This window comes from Serinus canaria, chromosome Z, assembly GCF_022539315.1.
Source record: "Serinus canaria isolate serCan28SL12 chromosome Z, serCan2020, whole genome shotgun sequence".
Taxonomy (NCBI): Eukaryota; Metazoa; Chordata; class Aves; order Passeriformes; family Fringillidae; genus Serinus; species Serinus canaria.
Window position 1 is genome coordinate 4,402,563 of NC_066343.1, and position 18,876 is coordinate 4,421,438.

At 39.9% G+C, this 18,876-nt stretch overlaps 1 protein-coding gene across 1 annotated transcript in view; it reads left to right on the forward strand.

The window, feature by feature from the left end:
• Positions 1-18,876, forward strand: part of RORB (RAR related orphan receptor B) — a 131,052-nt gene that overhangs the window by 96,344 nt on the left and 15,832 nt on the right. Inside the window, exons 3-4 of the mRNA XM_050986891.1 lie at positions 3,994-4,135; positions 7,061-7,462. Coding sequence (XP_050842848.1) covers positions 3,994-4,135; positions 7,061-7,462 — 544 coding nt within the window. The remainder of the gene's footprint in view (positions 1-3,993; positions 4,136-7,060; positions 7,463-18,876) is intronic.

Genomic DNA, 18,876 nt, shown 5'->3' on the forward strand with positions numbered 1-18,876 from the left:
CCTGTTCCACCTTAAATCAGCGTTGAAAGGGGTGGATTTCTTATCTTGTTTCCTATACAACCCATGTAGCATTACAGCTGGCGTGTTACTTCTGGTCAGTCTTTTTTCAGAGCTTACAGGTGTGACTTGGGTCCTTCTTTATCTCTTTTTGCACAATCTCCAGACCAAACTGTAATCTCAAAAAGAAAGAATGCCTTGCATTATGAGCAGTGTAAAAGGATTCTTTGTCCTCTTCCTTAAAGGCATTAGTGCAAGAGCAGTTGCTGGGAATTGGGGGTTAAAAAAGGGGTGGAGAGGGGGAAATGCACAGACCCACTGCTTAGACATACTGACATATTATTTCAGGCATTAGTTCAAATAACACAAATCAGACCCAAGCAAAGAGAAGAAAGGCCTCGATATTCAGTTTTGAAAATTGTCTATGATTTCATTATCTGAGGAACAACATTATTACTCATGACAAACAAGAGTTTCATACTACATGTTGGTATTTCAGTTTTAATTGTAAATGGGAAATTGCAAAGATAGAGAGGCAGAATCTCTGATTTCTTGTATGTGGAACACACAAGCCAGGACTTTTGAAAATGGGTGCCTATTTGCAGTGTGAAATCACAAGTCTGTACCTAATGCTTTACAAAGTATTAGAGCAGCTGAGAAATCTGAAAATTTGGGTGCACCCATTTGCAAAAGAAATACTTTAATGCCAGTACATTGAGAACCGATATACTGGTAAAGATCAAGGGTTTTTTTCAGGAACATTGACAATTGTAAGCAGAACAATTTTCAGTGTATCTTTGTCTTACTGCAGCACTGGACTAGAAATAAGCATCTTCTTATGACAATCACATGAAACAGGATTAAACTAATTGATCTGATACTTCAAAATTGGCACAAAAGCTATGGAAGGAAATTTCTTTAAGCAGAAAAAGAGCATCTTCTCTCAGTACTCAGAGCCCACAGACTGTCTAGGGGTATAGTCTTCCGTAGAAGTAATTAGGGTTAATGCTGGCCCTTGTGTGTGCCTCAAGAGATGATACCACTGTGCTCTGTGAGTAGACCCCTCATTGAGATAAAGAGATTCTCTTCCACGTATGAGTTTTAACCCCACTGGGTTTGTGCCAGTTTTTCTGTATCAGATCAATTAGTCTAATCTTGTTTTGTGAGCCTGTATGAAAAAAAGGTGTGGGTTTTTCATGCCAGTTCCACTGGGAGGCATCCCAGCCTGTCAGAGCTCCCTGTTAAGGCAAGCACTATTTCTGGCAGTGAAGCTCTGCTACCCATGTGAGTGCCCAGCATTTAAACAGCTATTCACTCTGCCTGCATAATCCACATTTCTGGCTCTTTTTGTCTCGGTTTGTTGGAAACCTGAAACGATTAAGAATAGAGGCCATGAGTGGAAGAAAGAGGGTGGAATCACTCCACAAGCACACACATATGGGCACCACCCAACCACAGAATTTCAGGATACCACATTCAAGAATTACAGTGCCAGTGGCGGTGCTGCAAACTTCAAGGAACACAAAATCCTTCAACTCAGTGTTGCTACTTAAGCTATGCCGTGGCAGATCCATATTCCAAGTGCCTAAGGGTGATGTGAACTACTGCTGTTGGTTTGTGTGCATACCTGCCTTATGCTGAATGTGCATTTGCAGTGGTCCTGCTGGGACCACTGAGTGAGTTTGCAGCTCTGGCACTATTCTTACAGAAAGGGTGAAACCTGAGGATAAGTTTGCATCGCATCTATCTATGTGGCTTCTTCTTCACTAAGAAGCCTTTTATCATTTCTTGTGCCTTCCCCCACAGCAAAGAACTTTCCACCACTGTTTTGTCATGAATTAGAAAGTAGTTCATTCAGCAGTTTCTTTTCTCAGATTGGCTGTGGGTTGTGGGTGAAGTGATTTGCTCAAAGATTTGTTGTCCATGTCGGAAGTACTGGGAAATCTGTCTTTAACTCTTTAGCTCCTCAGTTATGAAATACATCTTCCTTCACACAAAATTGAATTATTCCAGTGTAAAACAATGTAGCCAAATCTATATAAAGATACCATAAAAATAAAATGAGAGGATTATCTCTATTTTATAAGACAACATTTAGATCTTATGCAGAAGAATGAGAACATAAAATTCTCCTCAGAAAAATTAATTACCCGCTGTAAATTAATTCTCTTATGTAACCCTTGATACATAATATGGTCCTTTTTTCCCAAGGAGGGCAAAGATGAAACAAATTCCTCTGAGATGAGATCAACCTTAAAGGGAACAAAAAGTACTGCAGCAGAAAGCACTGTCAATGCTAAATGGTTGAGTGTGTTTTTTAACATTACTGAATATTTTTTTTTTTTGTGAAATCCATAGATGCTGCTAAAATCTAAAACTGAAAACAGAAAACCCTTCACAAGTCAAAACCAAGACTGGCTATAAAGTTCAGCAAAGACATCTGCAATTAGCATCCATTTAGTCTTAAATTAAAGGCAGCTCTGCCATATCAGGAAAGATTTGGTCAGCTAAGATCAGTTAAGTTTCCACCAGAATTTTTCTGAGAGTTACCCCAAAAGACATCTATTTTCTGAAAAGTATGAGTGATAAAATTTATTTTATATTTTAGATACAAGGTAATCACTGATAGAACAAGCTCAACCCAGTTCAAGTGGGTGTCTCTGCTTGGCTTCAAGAACTAGCAGTGTCTTTGGTGGAACACCATGCCTGTCACTGTTACTGACACACATTCAGCTAGCAGGGACCTGAGTGAGAATTCATGTATAAACTGTAGCAAGTGAGCTGAGAGCTGTAGCACTGTCACCTTGTGACTTTGTCCATTGCTCAGTATTAACATCCATCAACCTATGCAGAGATACACTATTTTTTTCCTCATAAAGGAAGTCAGCTGTTGCTTTCTGGCTTTTTTCCAAGGTGTTTGCAAGCCCACCAGAAAGGCACAAGCACTTTGGTGTCGCTTCTGGAGAGAGGTGTAACTGCAGTAATGATATTTCTGCTGTTTTACTACTCATAGCCAGTGGCCAGGCTATCCTTCAGCTTCCCCACCACAACCTGCACTGCTTGCATTTGAAGTTGCCAGACTGGTTAGGGAAGTTCTCTACTTTGTTTTTTTTACTCTGGACTTGCAGATACTCCTGATCTTTATTATTTATTTATTTATTCATTTATTTATTTGCCATAGATCTTTTTTTTTTTTTTCTCTTCACCCCCTGGCTCATTCCTCTTGTCACCTCAGCTGCTTCTAACAGTAGAAGCACCTTTTGGTGCCCCTCTTGGCACCACCTCGTAGCAGCTGGAAGCTCCTAAGGACCTAGGTGGATATGCTCCCCCTCTAGCCCTCAGATCTCTAGACAAACAGCCTGTGGAAAATGCCATTACATTCTCATGGTAGTACCTAAAGGTGTTGCTTTCTCCTTTGTGTGTTGGCTTCACTTGATACAGTCATTATATCCTAGTGCTTTTGTGAAGACTGAATTTTAATTACTTCACTCCTGAATCATATGCCTCTCCAGATCAGATCTACATTTGCCAAGTTACAGCAAACAGCAGACTTCAGCTTCTCATGCTATGTGTACCCAGTAACTGTTACCTCTAGAGTTTCAGTGAGTCTCTTCATTAAAGGGAGAAATGTCAGAACAAGCACTTTGAAGTCATCTCTTACAAATGCTGATGAGTTTTTCCTCTATTAGGAGCTGAATTAAATGATACAGGGTCGTTATTGCACAATAAAAATGCATTCTGTAACATAATTTAGGTTTTAACAAAGTAGAATAATATTCTTTACAGAATAATACACAGATCTCCTTATTATAATTAAATGTTCTTTAATACAATACCACCATCCCTGCAGAGCCACAGCATAAGTAGCAGTGCTCTAAACAGGGGTTTGCTGTGGTTGTTTGCATGCTCTGTGTGTGTGTGTGTGTCTGCATGCATGCTCACACACATAAATACACTCGTGGCAATACTTTGTCTTTCCTGCTCTCTTGCCCCAAGGGATTCTTTCGGAGGAGCCAGCAGAACAATGCATCCTATTCCTGTCCAAGACAGAGAAACTGTTTAATTGACAGAACCAACAGAAATCGCTGCCAGCACTGCCGACTGCAGAAATGTCTCGCCCTGGGAATGTCTCGAGATGGTAAGGAGTCAAATCCATGCTTCACATCTAAGCCCTTTGAAACTTTTCTTCGCTGCTGACTTACTTAAACTCCCTGTAGATTTCTGCAAAGAGAGAGAGGAGAAGCTCCGTGCTTTGTAATGCGTGCGCTGTGAGACGATCTTTGCCATCCGGTTAACAAAGAAGGCTATTTTCATGGACGGGGGTGGGGAAATCACAAAATGGAGAGCAGTATCAGTTTAGAGCAAAAAGAGTCAGAAGTGAAATATGTTATTCTAATCAAAAGCGCAGAGCACAAAAAGGTCACCTCTGGAGAGGTGGGTTTATATTAAGTATTACATTAAACATCGGCATTTATCTTAACATTTAATATTGATGTGTGAAAGCATCATTTCCCTGAGATCTCTAAAGGACTGGTAGTAAGGAGGCACAACCCTACACAGATTTACACCTTGATATCATTAGGGGTTTCTGGTTGTTTTAGTCAGTGCACTTGACCAAATATTTTGCGTTGGAAGAAACCAAATCTCTTTTACTTGCACATTGCCTCTTGTACCTATCTGGGTCTGTAGAAGACTGTTTCCTAATTTAGTACTGAAAGTGTATCCTATGCCAGAGGGAAGCTCCACAGTCTGTGCCATCTCAGGGTCCTATGCTCCTTGTAGAGCTCTGGTCCACCTCCCAGACTGTGGTGTGATCAGCCAATATCAGCAGGCTGAGAACATGCATCCCACAAAAGCTGCCGGGAATGGGAGGCTTGGGCAAGGTTGCCCACAGCTGACATGCCCTGGGCACCGCTCCTTGTGCAGGGGATTTCCAGCTCAAAAACATGTTTTATGTAGTGAGAAAGTATTAGAGGACAATGCTCTAATTTTTTTAACATTTTATGTTTATTTCACTTTCCTGGAAGCAATTTTTCTCTCTTAAAAGGTTGACACAACATGTGTATTTTTAAATTGAGTTACATTGAGAGCTATTTATTTAGATGGTCCACAGACTATAAACTTGTTCAAAATTTGAACCACAATAGGTCTTCTTCTACCTCAGTGTGTCTTATGTCTCACTGAAGTTACTTGTTTACCAGCCTCACCTGGGAAGGGCCTTTGGTCCATGAATTCTTTTTGGTCCTAGCATCCAGTTTACTTGACACCTTAGCTCCTAATTCTTCATGGTGAGTAAAGTAACATTTCAACAATTTAACAGCACATGCTTTTCTCCTGAAGGTAGTATCTTCCAATGATTTAAGGTAAATCACAGGGGCATTTTAATGTGACTGACAGTGCCATCTTCCCAACCAGTAATTCAGAGACAAAATGAGTGATTCTTTCAACAGCATTGCTTTGTTCTCTCATAGTTCATGTAAGCATCTTTATGATTTTTTAGGATTAAGAATATTAAGAGCTCTTGCAAATTTAAAATTGGCGGTGTGAATTTTTTGACAGAAAACTTTAATTTGATTTTTACCTCTCAGCCATGTAATAAATTCATTTTTATCATGCAGAGGCAAGATGCTAATTGACAGCAGCTGGAGAATCCAATTAATGAATATATAATGTGGATAAACATTGGTTTTATTGCCAAGGCCCTAAATTTGAAGAAAGTTGCATTATTCAGAATTATTTAAAATACAGTCATTGAATGTTGTCTATAAGGGTATGCAGCACACCGTGCACTGATTCCAGGGTCAGGCTGAGTTTGTGTGACATAGCTGGTTGCCTGAGTGTAGGGTTGCAGCTAAACTGAGGTTGGCAATAAGATAAAAACCCTCTTGATGTAAAAAAATTTAAAAAAAAAAAGTGAAAATAAATCAAAGCAGCTGTCACCTTGTTGTTCTGGCACTGTATTTTTATATTATGCTCTACTTTTTCTGTTCTTTTCCCTGATTGAAGGATTTCACATTTATCCACATATAGGTTCAAACTCTTCTCAAGAGCTAAATGAGAGTCATGTGCTAATAAATGTGATTCTGAATTGATCCAAATCTAAGATGGACTTGAAATACACAATATAGAAAATACACCTCATAATATGTAGAAGTCTGTATTTCTGGAACTGTATCCCCTTACCTGTTCTGATGAATTCTGTATCTCTCACTCGTTTTAGAGTACAATCAACAACTGTCTCTGCTCTAAGATCCCAAGATCTAGTGCAGTAAAAGACCTGAATTTACAGAGAGATGGGGCTGGAGAGTGATGATCAGCTGTGATCTACTGTATATACAGGCTGTGAATTTACTCCTCCTAGTTCCACAGCAATCAGCCTGTCACCTTTGAAAATTTCAATCTCGGTGTGATGAACCCTGTTTCTGGTGAAAATGGTTTGGCCTCTAATATTTTCCTCCCTTTCTCATCAGAAGGAGTGCATGGATTTGTGCATTTGCTCAGTGGAAAAGATGACAGTCATTTGTGCTGTTTACCTTCAAATCTATTTTCCTCTAGGTTCTAATCTGTATTTTTTTTTTTTTTTTTAAAGTAAGAGGATAACACCCCAGTGAAAGGATGTGATAGTAAGTCTTTAGGGCTCGTTTTCACCCAGAATACTAATCTTGTTAGTGTACTGTGTAAAGGTTTGTGAAAAGTTAGTAAATGGATGTGACTTCACAGACTGTACATTTCATACGTCTCTGGGTGGTTGCTCAGTGAACACAGTGATATAAAAGGATGCATGGTCTTTTTAACATTCTTAATGGGAAGTGAATTGCTTGACTGAGGCCCTCCTGTCAAATAGGAGTCGTTGTTGTCACCTGGTAAATTTAAGTACACAATATTTTTCCCTTTATGAGATGTTTGTGAGGTAAAGCTTTGCAGCCTTTCTCATTTCCACAGAAAAGGATGTTTCTATGGCAAAATTAACCCTGAAACTTAATACCAGAAGAGTGGTGGGGTTGAGGGGAATCAGGAAAAAATTTAAAGACCACAATAGTTCACACTGTGCTTTGCTTTTCAGCTGTGAAATTTGGAAGAATGTCCAAAAAGCAGAGGGATAGCTTGTATGCTGAAGTGCAGAAGCACCAGCAGCGACTGCAGGAGCAGCGGCAGCAGCAGAGTGGTGAGGCAGAAGCTCTGGCCAGGGTTTACAGCAGCAGCATCAGCAATGGCTTGAACAATCTGAATAACGAAACTGGCAGCACCTACGCCAACGGGCACGTCATCGACCTGCCCAAGTCTGAGGGCTACTACAACGTGGATTCTGCCCAGCCCTCCCCAGACCAGTCTGGGTTAGACATGACTGGAATCAAACAGATAAAGCAGGAACCTATCTATGACCTCACCTCTGTACCAAACTTGTTTACCTATAGCTCTTTCAACAGCGGGCAGTTAGCTCCAGGGATATCCATGAGCGAAATCGGTAAGGAAAATTCTTATTCCTGTAGTGCAATGTGTATGTGTAAGCTAAGCTCCAGCACTGTCTTCATTAAAATGTCACAGAAGCATTCCATACACAGGTACAGAACAGTTACATGTTCACACATGTGTGTGCACACATGTACGGAGAGTATGGGAAAGAAAATAAGTCGGGAACTAATTGACATAACATTAAGGCAGCTCTGGTTTCACTAAAAATTGTGCAGTTCTTAAACCCAGCAGTTCATTTCTGTTTATTAAATAGGAGCATCAAAGCAGATGATGAATCAATCATAACTAAGTGATAATTAGGAAGGGGCTTGTTTCAAATGAGCTCATTACTGGCAGGGTTAAATGATCTCTTCAGCCAACCATCCGTATTCCTGTCAACACCCAGAATCTCCATAACAGCCAATTCTAGGGTACTTACTGTGAAAAAGTACCAGTTCCCACTTCAGCTGCACAGATGTGAGCAAGCTCACTAAATTCATAAAGTGCACAAACTCTGAATGTATTTCTGTGGATATCCCTGCTTCTCTGCCTGAAGGCCTTGGAGAGCCTGTCCCTTTGCTTTCATTTTTGACAACTGACAGAGACCTCTCTGTGAGGTGAGGCTGTCAGAAACTCAATGACTAACCGCGACTTTTGCCTAAGGAGGATTTCTGATCATCTAATGCTTCTAGTTGTATTTCACCAAAGAAATAACATGAACAAAGACTGGCACCCTAATTAGGTACCTGAAGAAGTGAAATATGCTGAATCAGTTGTGGCCAAGAACTTAATCAAAGGGTAACACTTTGTCAGTGGAATTTAATTTTTAAAAAAAGAATAAGGCAAAAAGTCATCTTCAAGAACACTCTTAATTAATTCATTTCAAATCATGGAAAAAACCCTACAGTTCTGTCCTAACTTTGCTGTCTCGTGTACATGGATGTACACTGAGGTCTGTGTGTTTGTGCTCAGACCTACTGAGGACTGTGGCCTCCCCTCAATATAGACTACAGTAGCGAGAATGTAGAAGTTACTGTCAAGTTAAAAGAATGAAGTTGCAGCTAAAATTGATAGCATGTATTCTGCCCTTGTGTGCTTATTTGTAGGGGACTCTATAACACGTTGTGTGCTTTAGCTGCAAATTGTCCAGGAGAAAGTTAAAACTTATCTGGCACTCTCTTTATCAAGACCTGTTTTATTATCACATTTGGCTTAGGCCACTGTCTCGTAAAACTGTACACCCACCCTGTAGGATTGGAGATGAACCTTTGCTCCCTCAGCCCTCATGGCCACATGAACGCTGCTCACACCTGGCTTGTGCATTCCTCAGTCTCGCAACACTGCTGCAAACCAGCTGAGAGGCAACTTAAACAGTCCTTAAGAGCTGTTTCCCTGAGACCAGTACCAAAGGGAAGTGTTTCCAGAGACACCCAGGGCATGTCCAGAAGTGCAGGTGTTCTGATAGTCCCTGAGTTGGGGTTTGTGCTCAGCTCCAGAAATGAGTGCAAAGACGAAATATGGCCATGGGCCGCTATATCCTTAGTGGCCAGAGAATCCCCATGAAGTCAATGGGACCTTTTGACTTCAGACGAAGTTTCATCTTTTCAACTCAATTCAAGATAACTTTTATCTCCCGCAGGTTCACTCAGAAATAATGCAACATTCTCAGTTGTTCACCCACTTTTTTTCTCTCCTAGCTCTAAAGCATCATGCCGTAAATCCACCCCACATTTCCAAGTGTTTCATCCTCTTCTGAAGCACGTAAAGCAGGGAAAAGCCCAGAGCAGAGGGAGTGTTACATAGCAAATGGCCTGTCTCTGAGCTGATGGCAAAATGCAGAGGCTCTGGGATTTACCCTTTTTTCCTTTTGAAATTGAAACTAGAGCTCCTAAATTGCTTCGATTTTATACAAGTACTGCTGTCTGCCATTTGTGGCACCTGCAGGAGGGGGCTAAGGGAGACAGTGAGAGATAGGGTGTTATAACAAATCAGCTGACAACTGGAAGAGATGCACCACAAAACATTTGGATGAGTGCACAGGCAAATTATATTTTCAGTGTTTAAAAAGAAGTAGAAAATGTCTCTTAATGCTGCAGCGGATTGTGGGACCATCTGTGGAGCAGCAGTCTTGCAGCCCTGGGATGTGCTGATTTCATATTATAGTGTGCTTAAATTTCACTGCAGAATTGCATCTCACTACAGTGACATTTAGAAATAAACTCAGCTTATGCTAAATAGATGTTACTGCTTTTAACTGTTAGATGAAATCATAGAGAATATATAGGAGATAGAAAAGCTATGCTGCATTGATCCTTGTGGCTGATGGAAATTTCTTTGTACCAACATGTCTATGATCTAGAGAAACACTAAGTATCCCAGATCATGATAGTTCTTTCCTGCACTGATGATTTTCTACCAGGTAAAAATTTCCAGTCTTAGCTTTCTTCTGATCCTTACACTGTTCAAATAAATGTATGTATATAAGCACATTCTCTGCTGCCACTTGCCTGATCTTGAGTGCAACTATTGTGGTTTTTTTCCTCGTGAATGAATGTGTGGGAACTTTGTTCATCCTTTGAGCTCCTGGAAGTTTCTGTAAGCTCTCCAAGGAGCAGACTTCTTCACAAGCACTCAGAACAAAAGTAGTCTGTGCAGTTTCTGCATTACATATCAACCAAAATCTAATTCACTTACTCCTTTGGTGTTGATGCTTTATTTGTTTCAAACTCACTTCTCTCCTGTGTAAGATACAGTTGACTGTATCCTACACAGGAGAGAATCTCTTTTTCTCTTTCTTATTTTTTGAATCTCTTTTTCTCTTTCTTATTTTTCTAATTCTTTCAATCCTGTCACATTGTGTCTCAGTCTTCATTGATACTTTGTGATTTCCTTCAGTTTAGAATTGTCTCTGAAGTTAAATAGCATGCTATGAACCTTCTCTTTCAGATTATTATGAAAATGTTAAATGCTTGCAAAACAAATCCTAATAATGATCCCTGCTGCACCTGACTAAAATACTTGCTGCAATTGCATATATTACTTAAATATTTATATTTGGCTTGCTATCCAACAGTAAGTCTGTAAAATCCAAGTCACAAGTCTTCCTTTCCCTGTCACTTTGATTCGGTTATAAAAATAATATTTTCTAAGATACTCCATGACATAATTTACACATAATTTACATGCTCATCTTCACATGTTAATTTTTTAGTTCCACTAAAAAGTAATCTAAATGGTTACAGCTACTTTAATCTTTAACAGTTCTATACTTTAATTTGAATGTGAAAATGTTCCTTTTCATGAACATACATTCATCTACAGAAGACTTTTTAGTGGAAATGGAAATTGTTAACTTAACAATTTCAGTTTTGAAATGCAAAATTTTAACATAGCAACTGTTTTGACACGTAGTATTAGAATGGAATGGCAAGGAAAATATAGCTTATCTTGTATTGCATGGTTGCTGGTATCTATCTACTGTGCTAGCAAATAGGTGTAGGAGAAAGACATGCTGACAGGGCTCTCTTGCACGTGCTTGGTATTATTATATTTCTCCAAATGGGTTAAATAGGCCTAGATACAACTGCACATTATCTGATCTCTGTGAGAAGTAGGATAGGCAATGCCTCCTGTAGAAGAGGGGGTTAAGTGTAACAAAAAGCATTTTCAGATACAGTCACAAATTTCTCATGTAACTGTCAGAGCTTATGATGGAGAGAAGGTGTACAAAATCAGGTAACTCCCCATTAGGCACAGCCCTCATCAATATTCCACTCCTGTTACAAAAAACCCTCAAAGCATAAAGGCATCACTCCAAACCTCATAAATACACACATGAGAGCAGAACCCTAACTTGTCATCAAGTCCATTTCCAGTCCAGATCCCTTTTCTTTGAAGGGATGCATTTTTGTCCTTAACTCAAAACATCTTCTTGGACACTTGATATAGATTTGGGTAGGCAGAACACAAAATAGGTGAGGTGACCAGATGAGTTAGGCAGGCTCTGCCACTGCCTGTCCTTCTGTTCACGGGTGGCATGATCCAGGTGTGTTCCATCAGCCACTGATGCTGCCAGAGTGGGAGACACCCACATCCCAAGGACTCAAGCTGCCAGGGAATTGGCAGCATCATCCTGTTTTTCCATGACCATCTGCACATCTGGGGAGGCAGAAATGATGCAGTGGGAGCTCAAACCATAGGGTGGGAACTTCTAAAGTGAGAAGGGAGCTCCAGGTCCTGATGGCACTGCTTGCTCCCAAGTGTGGTATTAAATTAGGAGGCACTAAAGGCTTTTTTTTGGACTTGGTGAAATTAAAAGATTATCTTGTTTAAATATATGTGCATAATATTATCTGCCACTGAGCTGAATATTGCATTTTCCTCTCTAAATATGTGTCTCCAATCTTGGTCTGTAAAACTTATTGGAAAGGCTTCCCTGCTTTAACTCCAGTTGAGATTGCCAGCCTGTGATTTCTTAAGGACAAGATGAAATGATTAGCCAGCTGTTATGGAGAAAACAGATTTGCTAAGTGTTCACTGCAAGCCAAACTTAAGGGTACCCTGTAGCTGTGTACATGTAGGTAGTCAGCAAGACATTTCTAGAGTGTACAGGACATGACATAGGCCAGCCTCTATAATTGTAGATGGAAGTCTTGTTTACATATATTTATATGACATTTCTTCAATATCAGGCCTGTTTGAAGGTACCCAATGGCTTGGAGAGCTTACATTTCTACCAAAAATAAAGTAAGGCTGGTGAGCTCCCTTCACCTTCCCTTTCCCCAGTCCTTCTAAGCCTGCCCTGCTATGTGCATCTTAGGATGGGCAATAACTCCCTAGGACACGTTCCTAATGTGGATTGGAGGAGGCCTCACCTGCCTTATATTGTAAGGCACAGTTCTTTTGACCTGGGCACATAGACTGAAAAGTGATAGTAAAGGAAAACCTTAATTTTTTTATAACTTGCCCAGGATAGGTATGTTAAAAAAAATTTGTGGTCTTGGTAACCACAAATGACATTCTGTGTATTTGTAATTTAGTTGTAATTTAGCTGGATTAATACATCATCTCAAGACCAGGGATTTACACTCTGTGAAGTTATTTAATTTCCATTGCTGCAATATTGTACAAGCAGGAATTATTTCACTCTCTCTCCTTGAAGGGAGATTTTTACCTGTAAACATTCTGAAGTCCTCTGCTGAAGATCTATTTGAAAGCCAGTCCCACACCTTTCTCCTTTCAGCAGAAATCTCCTCATTAACTAAAGAAGAACTTAGTTTATTCCTCTATGTCTGTACTCTTCATGAATGTCCACAAGACTTAATGTTGGATGTGCAATACACAAATACATATCAGCATCAGACTGATGTCTTAAAAAGTCTGCTGTGCTTTGGTTTTGAAAGCACTTCTCCATGTGGTAAGCATTTCTCATTCCTTAACACCCTTCTCTTTATCTCCAGGGTTTGTTCCCTGTGCCAGATCAAGTGTTAACAGACAGCTTACTGAACATGTATTGGTCAATTAGATGCAATTTCAAGGGACACTCCAAACCACATTCAAAATGCAGTGAGCTCACTAATTAAAGCCCATACCTAAGCATGACAACAGCATCTATCTTTATGTTCCATTTACAAAGCCACCACCCACCCCACAGCGAAACAGCAATGATGATTTTTAGTCTTGTGTAACGTTCTTCCACTTCTTTTTCCAGGCCGTGGTTTAATATTCCTTCTACCAAGGTGACAGTCAAATTTTTACAGGGCTGCTGTCTACACCCTGGCAGCTGTATTTAAGAGAAGCAATGTTGCCATCTAGTGAGCATTTAAAAATGCAACATGTGCATTTTATGCACATGCCGTCAGGGCACTGTATCTTACCTTCCTTACCTATTTAAAGATGACAATCAGAATATGTTCATATTTCAATTCTGTATGCCTTTCAGCTCACGTGACAACACTTAGAACCTCAGCTTGTTTTACAAATGAGCTAAAAATACACATAGAGTGGGATTAAAAACAACTTATCAATAGACTACATTTTTTAAGCATCATAATGTAATCTTTTAAAGAGATCAAATTTCTAATTCTATAAAGTATATAAAATTATTCCTTCTCTCCAAAGACAAGAATGTTTTCTTCCATGACCAAACTTGGCAAAATATGTTCATTCTACCAAGAGTCCAGAAAAAGCTGTTAGAAATCAACCATTTGTAGCAGTCAAGATATGTAAAATACTGCATCATATATCCCATATATTACCATATATCATGGCAGTCTTTTCAGGAATAGCATTGTGCTGTGAATGTTGTCAGATTACAAATCACACAGGAACTAGTGTAAATCCAGTGGTGTGGTAAGCACTGAGGCACGCTGTTGCTGCCAGTTAAGACCAGGCTTCTGGCTGGTTCCCTGTCACAATCTTTGGACCATTACTTTCTGCAAGTAATGCTCAAAAAAAGAAGTCTAGAGCAGGGGCCAGAGCACAGAGGGGCTGGGATGTGTGAAAGAAGTGTGTTGTCTTTTGGGGGTGTGACTCACACACAGCCCACAAAGAGGCGAACTGCAGATGAGAATCGAGAGGTCAAGGCAGTGATGCTTTAGGAATCACTGTACTATATGGAAGTGGCATACTGTCTGCCAGAATTGCTATGGCTTGAATTCGTGGTTGCTTGTTGATTTCATCCTCCTCTGTGTAACCCCTTCATGGATTTAGTGTCAACTTTCACCTCAGTGTTTTTGTCTGGTGTTTCTGGGCAGTCAGCCCCAAAAATTGCAAGGTGATTGTACTTTCTGGGAGCTTAACCTTGGGTCCCTGTTATATTTCTTTGTCATCCTGGACAGCACTGGTTGATCATTCCTTAATCCAAAGGCACAAGGAAGGCATCAGAAGTTTGTGTTTACAATTTTTTTTTCTTTCCCAGATGGAGCATCCTAAGTTTGCCTTTCCAAAGCTATAGTCCAGTTTTTCATACTGTGTGCTTTCTGTCTGCTAGCTTTCATCACTCACTTCATGAACTTCACTACTTCTCACTTTATTCTTGAGAATAAAGTAACTCTGCTTGTTTTGCATTCTGTGATGCTGTTTCCGGCTTCATAGGTAATGATGTCTTTCATCAGTCCATTCAGCTTTTGATACTTTATTTCATAGAACAGCAACAATTCCTTTATACAGCAGTGAAAAGATATGAGAAAGAATTCAAGTGAAATGCACGAGAGAGGAACATAGATGTGCACAGTGGAAGAATTCAATATGACAAGATACTGGGCTCAGAGACAAATGCTGAACCTGGCTATCAGAATGCAGATTTTATAGTGCAGTAATCTTCGAGGAATGAAAGTCACAAGTAAATGGGAATAGCTAATACAAGATATTAAAGTGTGGAGCCCCGTCTTGTGTTCCTTTTTGATTGCATGGATGGCTTTTATTTTGATCAGTGAAGATTCTGTCAGTGTTTATGATAACCAAGCTATTCCACTTTCTGACCCTGTACACTAACATCACTTTCATCCAATCATTTGCCACACTACAGGAAAACAGAACCATTGTAGAATGTTTTGCCATTACTTTTTAACATGTTTCTGTAGACTGATTGCTAAAAATCTTTATATAGAAAGCTAATTTGAGGACTGTGACAGTGAAACAAGTGCTAAAACATATATTTACATCTCCCAGCTTTTTGAAGGCTATGCAGGGCAAACCCTCATAAATATGCTTTAAAACCAGTAATATTCTAATTATTCCATATCTATTTCTCAGTTTAGTAGAGAAGAATGTCCATTTCAGGTAATGTATGCTTTGTTGTAAAAAACAAAACCACTTTCTTGTTTCAGAACAGTCTCATTTTAATATAAAGGTCTATTTGTGCAGTCTGTGCTGGAAGAAGCTAAGAAACAGCTCATCTCAATAAATTTGTGGTAATTATACGGTGCCTTTAGAGTTCATTTGAACTCCAGCTATTTCCTTGGCTAGAGCTTTTGCTGCCAGTTAAATGTCTTCTAATTTTTGCTAAATTGGCTGAGTCCCATGAGAAGTATTACTAAGTAGAGACCATTAAGCATTTATAAAAATCCTCTAGGATCTAACAGAATTCTGGGTCCATCCTCTAGGTTCCTTAAGATAAGGACTTCATTGCATTATAATTTCTATTAATTTGTTAGCATTTTTTAGAAAGGCAAACGAGGCACTGATGTATTTTTGAGGAGAGAGACAAATAGAGAATTCTCACACTTGACTTTTAATCTTTGTGGACTCTCTGACGTTAAGCATTCAATAACTTAAACATAAAGGAGAGGTTATTCCTGAACTAAATTCTAGCACTTCTAGTCTCATTTTAGTGTTTTATGTTTCATACTGTCTTCCTAGGCTGCATATTGTGTAGTCTTGCAAATTTATTAAGTAAATAGGGGTTATGAAACTAGATTGTTTTTTAAAGGGAAATACTTCCTAGCATTTTGGCATTGAGAATGCCACAGACAGGTGAAAACTGGAACAAGCTTTTTGCAACCACTTTCAGGAAAAAATGTTCTGAAAAAAAGAATAATCAAACTTTTCATCCAGTTCATTTAAAAAAAGCAAGACCTATTATTCACATTTTACAGCAACCACGGAGATATTTTTACTTTATTAGCTGTGTCACTGTCTCTACAACTGTCAAAGAATTTAAGAATAATCTGAATTAAATGATTTGATTTTCAAAAAATTTTCATTTTGTAGTCATAATACCCTTGAATTAGTGTACAAAAAATTGTGGATCCAATGCTATCTTGGCAAGTTTTAGGTCCTAGAACAGAGATTTTATTTGGAGTGCCTGGCTGGAGTTTTGTTGTGTATGCTTACAGCAGCCAGCCAAAGCTGTGATGTTACTGCAGCATTAATTTAAAGTGGATCCCTGCAAGAGCTGAACTTAGGATATAAGCTGAGATAAGCTCTTAGCTACCCAACTGGATCCTACGGGTAAGTGGCAAATTAAAGATTCATTATTCATTTTAATTGAAGAAGATTATCAGTGTTTTAGAAGGCACACTTCAAAGTTTTTCAGTTCCCTGTGCAAAAGAAGGGAATGCTGAGAAAAACTAGAGTGTCTCCTGAGAAAAGAGAGACAAGTGAAAGAACTAAGGAGCCTGTAGGAAACAAATGCTGCTGTAGATAAGTTTCGCTTAGCAGGCCAAATTCACAGCTGGTGAATGCTGTGTGCACTCCGTGGATTACATCCATACCCACCAGCACTGCACTTGACCTCAAGTCAGACTTTTTCTCCCCTGTTGTAGTTGGAGACCTCTGAATATTGCAAGAAAGTGCCTGAAAAAGGCAGTACTGATTTATCATCTGATGGCAGACCCCTGTGGGTCTGTGGTATGCTGATTTCGATTGCTATCAAGGTTGCAGCGTTCAGTTTTCTGTATGTTCTTGTATTTAGGCAATTCCTACTCTCCTGATGCAATGAATGCTTGAGCAATTCACATCTTTGGAGAGTGCCTTTCACGAGGTAACTCCTGAAATCTAAAATAAGAACGTACAGTAGGAGAAAAGGAAAAAGGAGGGGGCTGGGGGGAGGGAAGTCTGCCAGAGCAGACAAAATTGGAAACAGAAAGTCCTAAGCTTATGTGCTGTTGTTCTCTTGCCGCATATGCTTTTGGCCTGTTTTGTTGATGCAATTGGGCTTGTACAGTCTTTCTTTCTCCCCAGTCCTCCTGTCAGGGCTGTGCAATGATTCCTCAGCTATTCTCCAGCTCCACGGAGGCGAAGCAGCAGTCTCAGATGCTTGATCTCCTACAAGTTTTGGAGAAGTGGCTACTCAGTAGGCAGAGGAGACAGACAAGTCTAGGGACAGGAGGAAGCCAGAACCCAGCCCCATGTTCAGCCCTGATGGCAGTGGCTGGTGACCAGTGACACTGAGCAGCCTGGTCCCTCGTGCTCCTACGTGGGGATGTCACCCACCCCGACACCAGGGACAGAAGGTCAAGGGGAGGGCCAGGTGATATTTGATGCATCTGTAGGCACCCAGGTTTGTTGCCCTAACTTCACTGCATAGCTTACTTCACTGGGCAATCCTCACAGAATCAAGTCTCTTGGTCCTGTCTTCTGTTTCAGGTAGGACAAATGTAAAAACCATTTCTTTTCCTGAAACAGCATGGACCTCTCACAGTCCTCTTCATGACATACAATTTTCAGTTTTTTCTGGACATCTCCAGCTATACATTCAACTTTTCTATATTTTTAACTGCTGCATTGTGAAGTCCAATGAAATTACCTACCCTCTGGTCAAGGCCCCACCAGGCCCTGCTGCAGGAAGGGCAGTGTGGAGTGGGGACCAGCCTGACCTCTCGGGTTTCTGCTCTCCAGCCATGCCAACAAACACCATTGTCCTCTAAGAACAGATGAGGCTCTACAGCAATAGTGGGCCATTATAGAAAGGCAGTCAGAGACGAGCAGGACAGTAATGAAATGTAAGTGGACAACCCACAATGTGTTTTGTTTGAGGATTTCTGGTTTTTGAAACTTGGTTACAATTATAGACAGTTTCCTTGATTGAGTATGTTGTTTCTGGTTTATCTTTCTGGAAGCAAGTACTTCTTTCTAGATTTTTTTTTTTTTTAAATGAAGCAGAGCATTTTTAGAAAAAGTGTTTGCTTTTCAAAAAAAAATTTCAACTTACCAATACTAAGAAAATCTCAAATATAGAATTAAGCTGCCTAATGCAAATGCTTCCACATCCCAATGTATACCAGAGTTTGGATGCTGGAAACATTATTTTCTGTGGACCATGTTTCCCAGACAGAGTAAATCTGCCAGGATATGCTGTGATTTTCCTGTATCAAGTGACCAAGATAGGAGATTTAATGTAATAAACCCAGTATGTAGGCAAAAGGGGAGGAGTAAAGCACCTAGTCTACATTTGTGTTTACGTGCTGTGGCAGATAGACAAGCTTTGCAAATCCTGCCATTTACAGGCTGGTGATGTACTGTCACCCAGGATCAGGGGTGATTTTCATTAGAAATACTAATTTTCACTCAATAGTTGGAGCAGTTGGTCCTTAGAAAATAAAATGTTTCAGACTTTGATTCTCACACCTGTGTGGCCAGAATAATCTCTTCTGTTTTCCTTTTCACACAGCAAACCTGCTGTAACTTATGTAAAATGGGAGCTGACAATATTTCAAGTAGAAATGCAGTTCACACTGAAGTCTCAAGAACAGAGCTGTCTTTTGTAGTCCTTGGAGTTCACCCGAACAGGATTTCTGGTTGTGTACATGCAGCTGCCCAGTGATAGGGGACCCTTGAAATCTTTGTCCTGAGATTTTTGAAAACAAAATCCACTGAAAGTCAAGACTTGATATGTGAAGTAATTGTAGTGGACTCCTCCACCAGCCTGGAGAACCTAGCTATTTATTAGATTATCACCCCTGCAGGGTACCCCCAGAGGCTTTG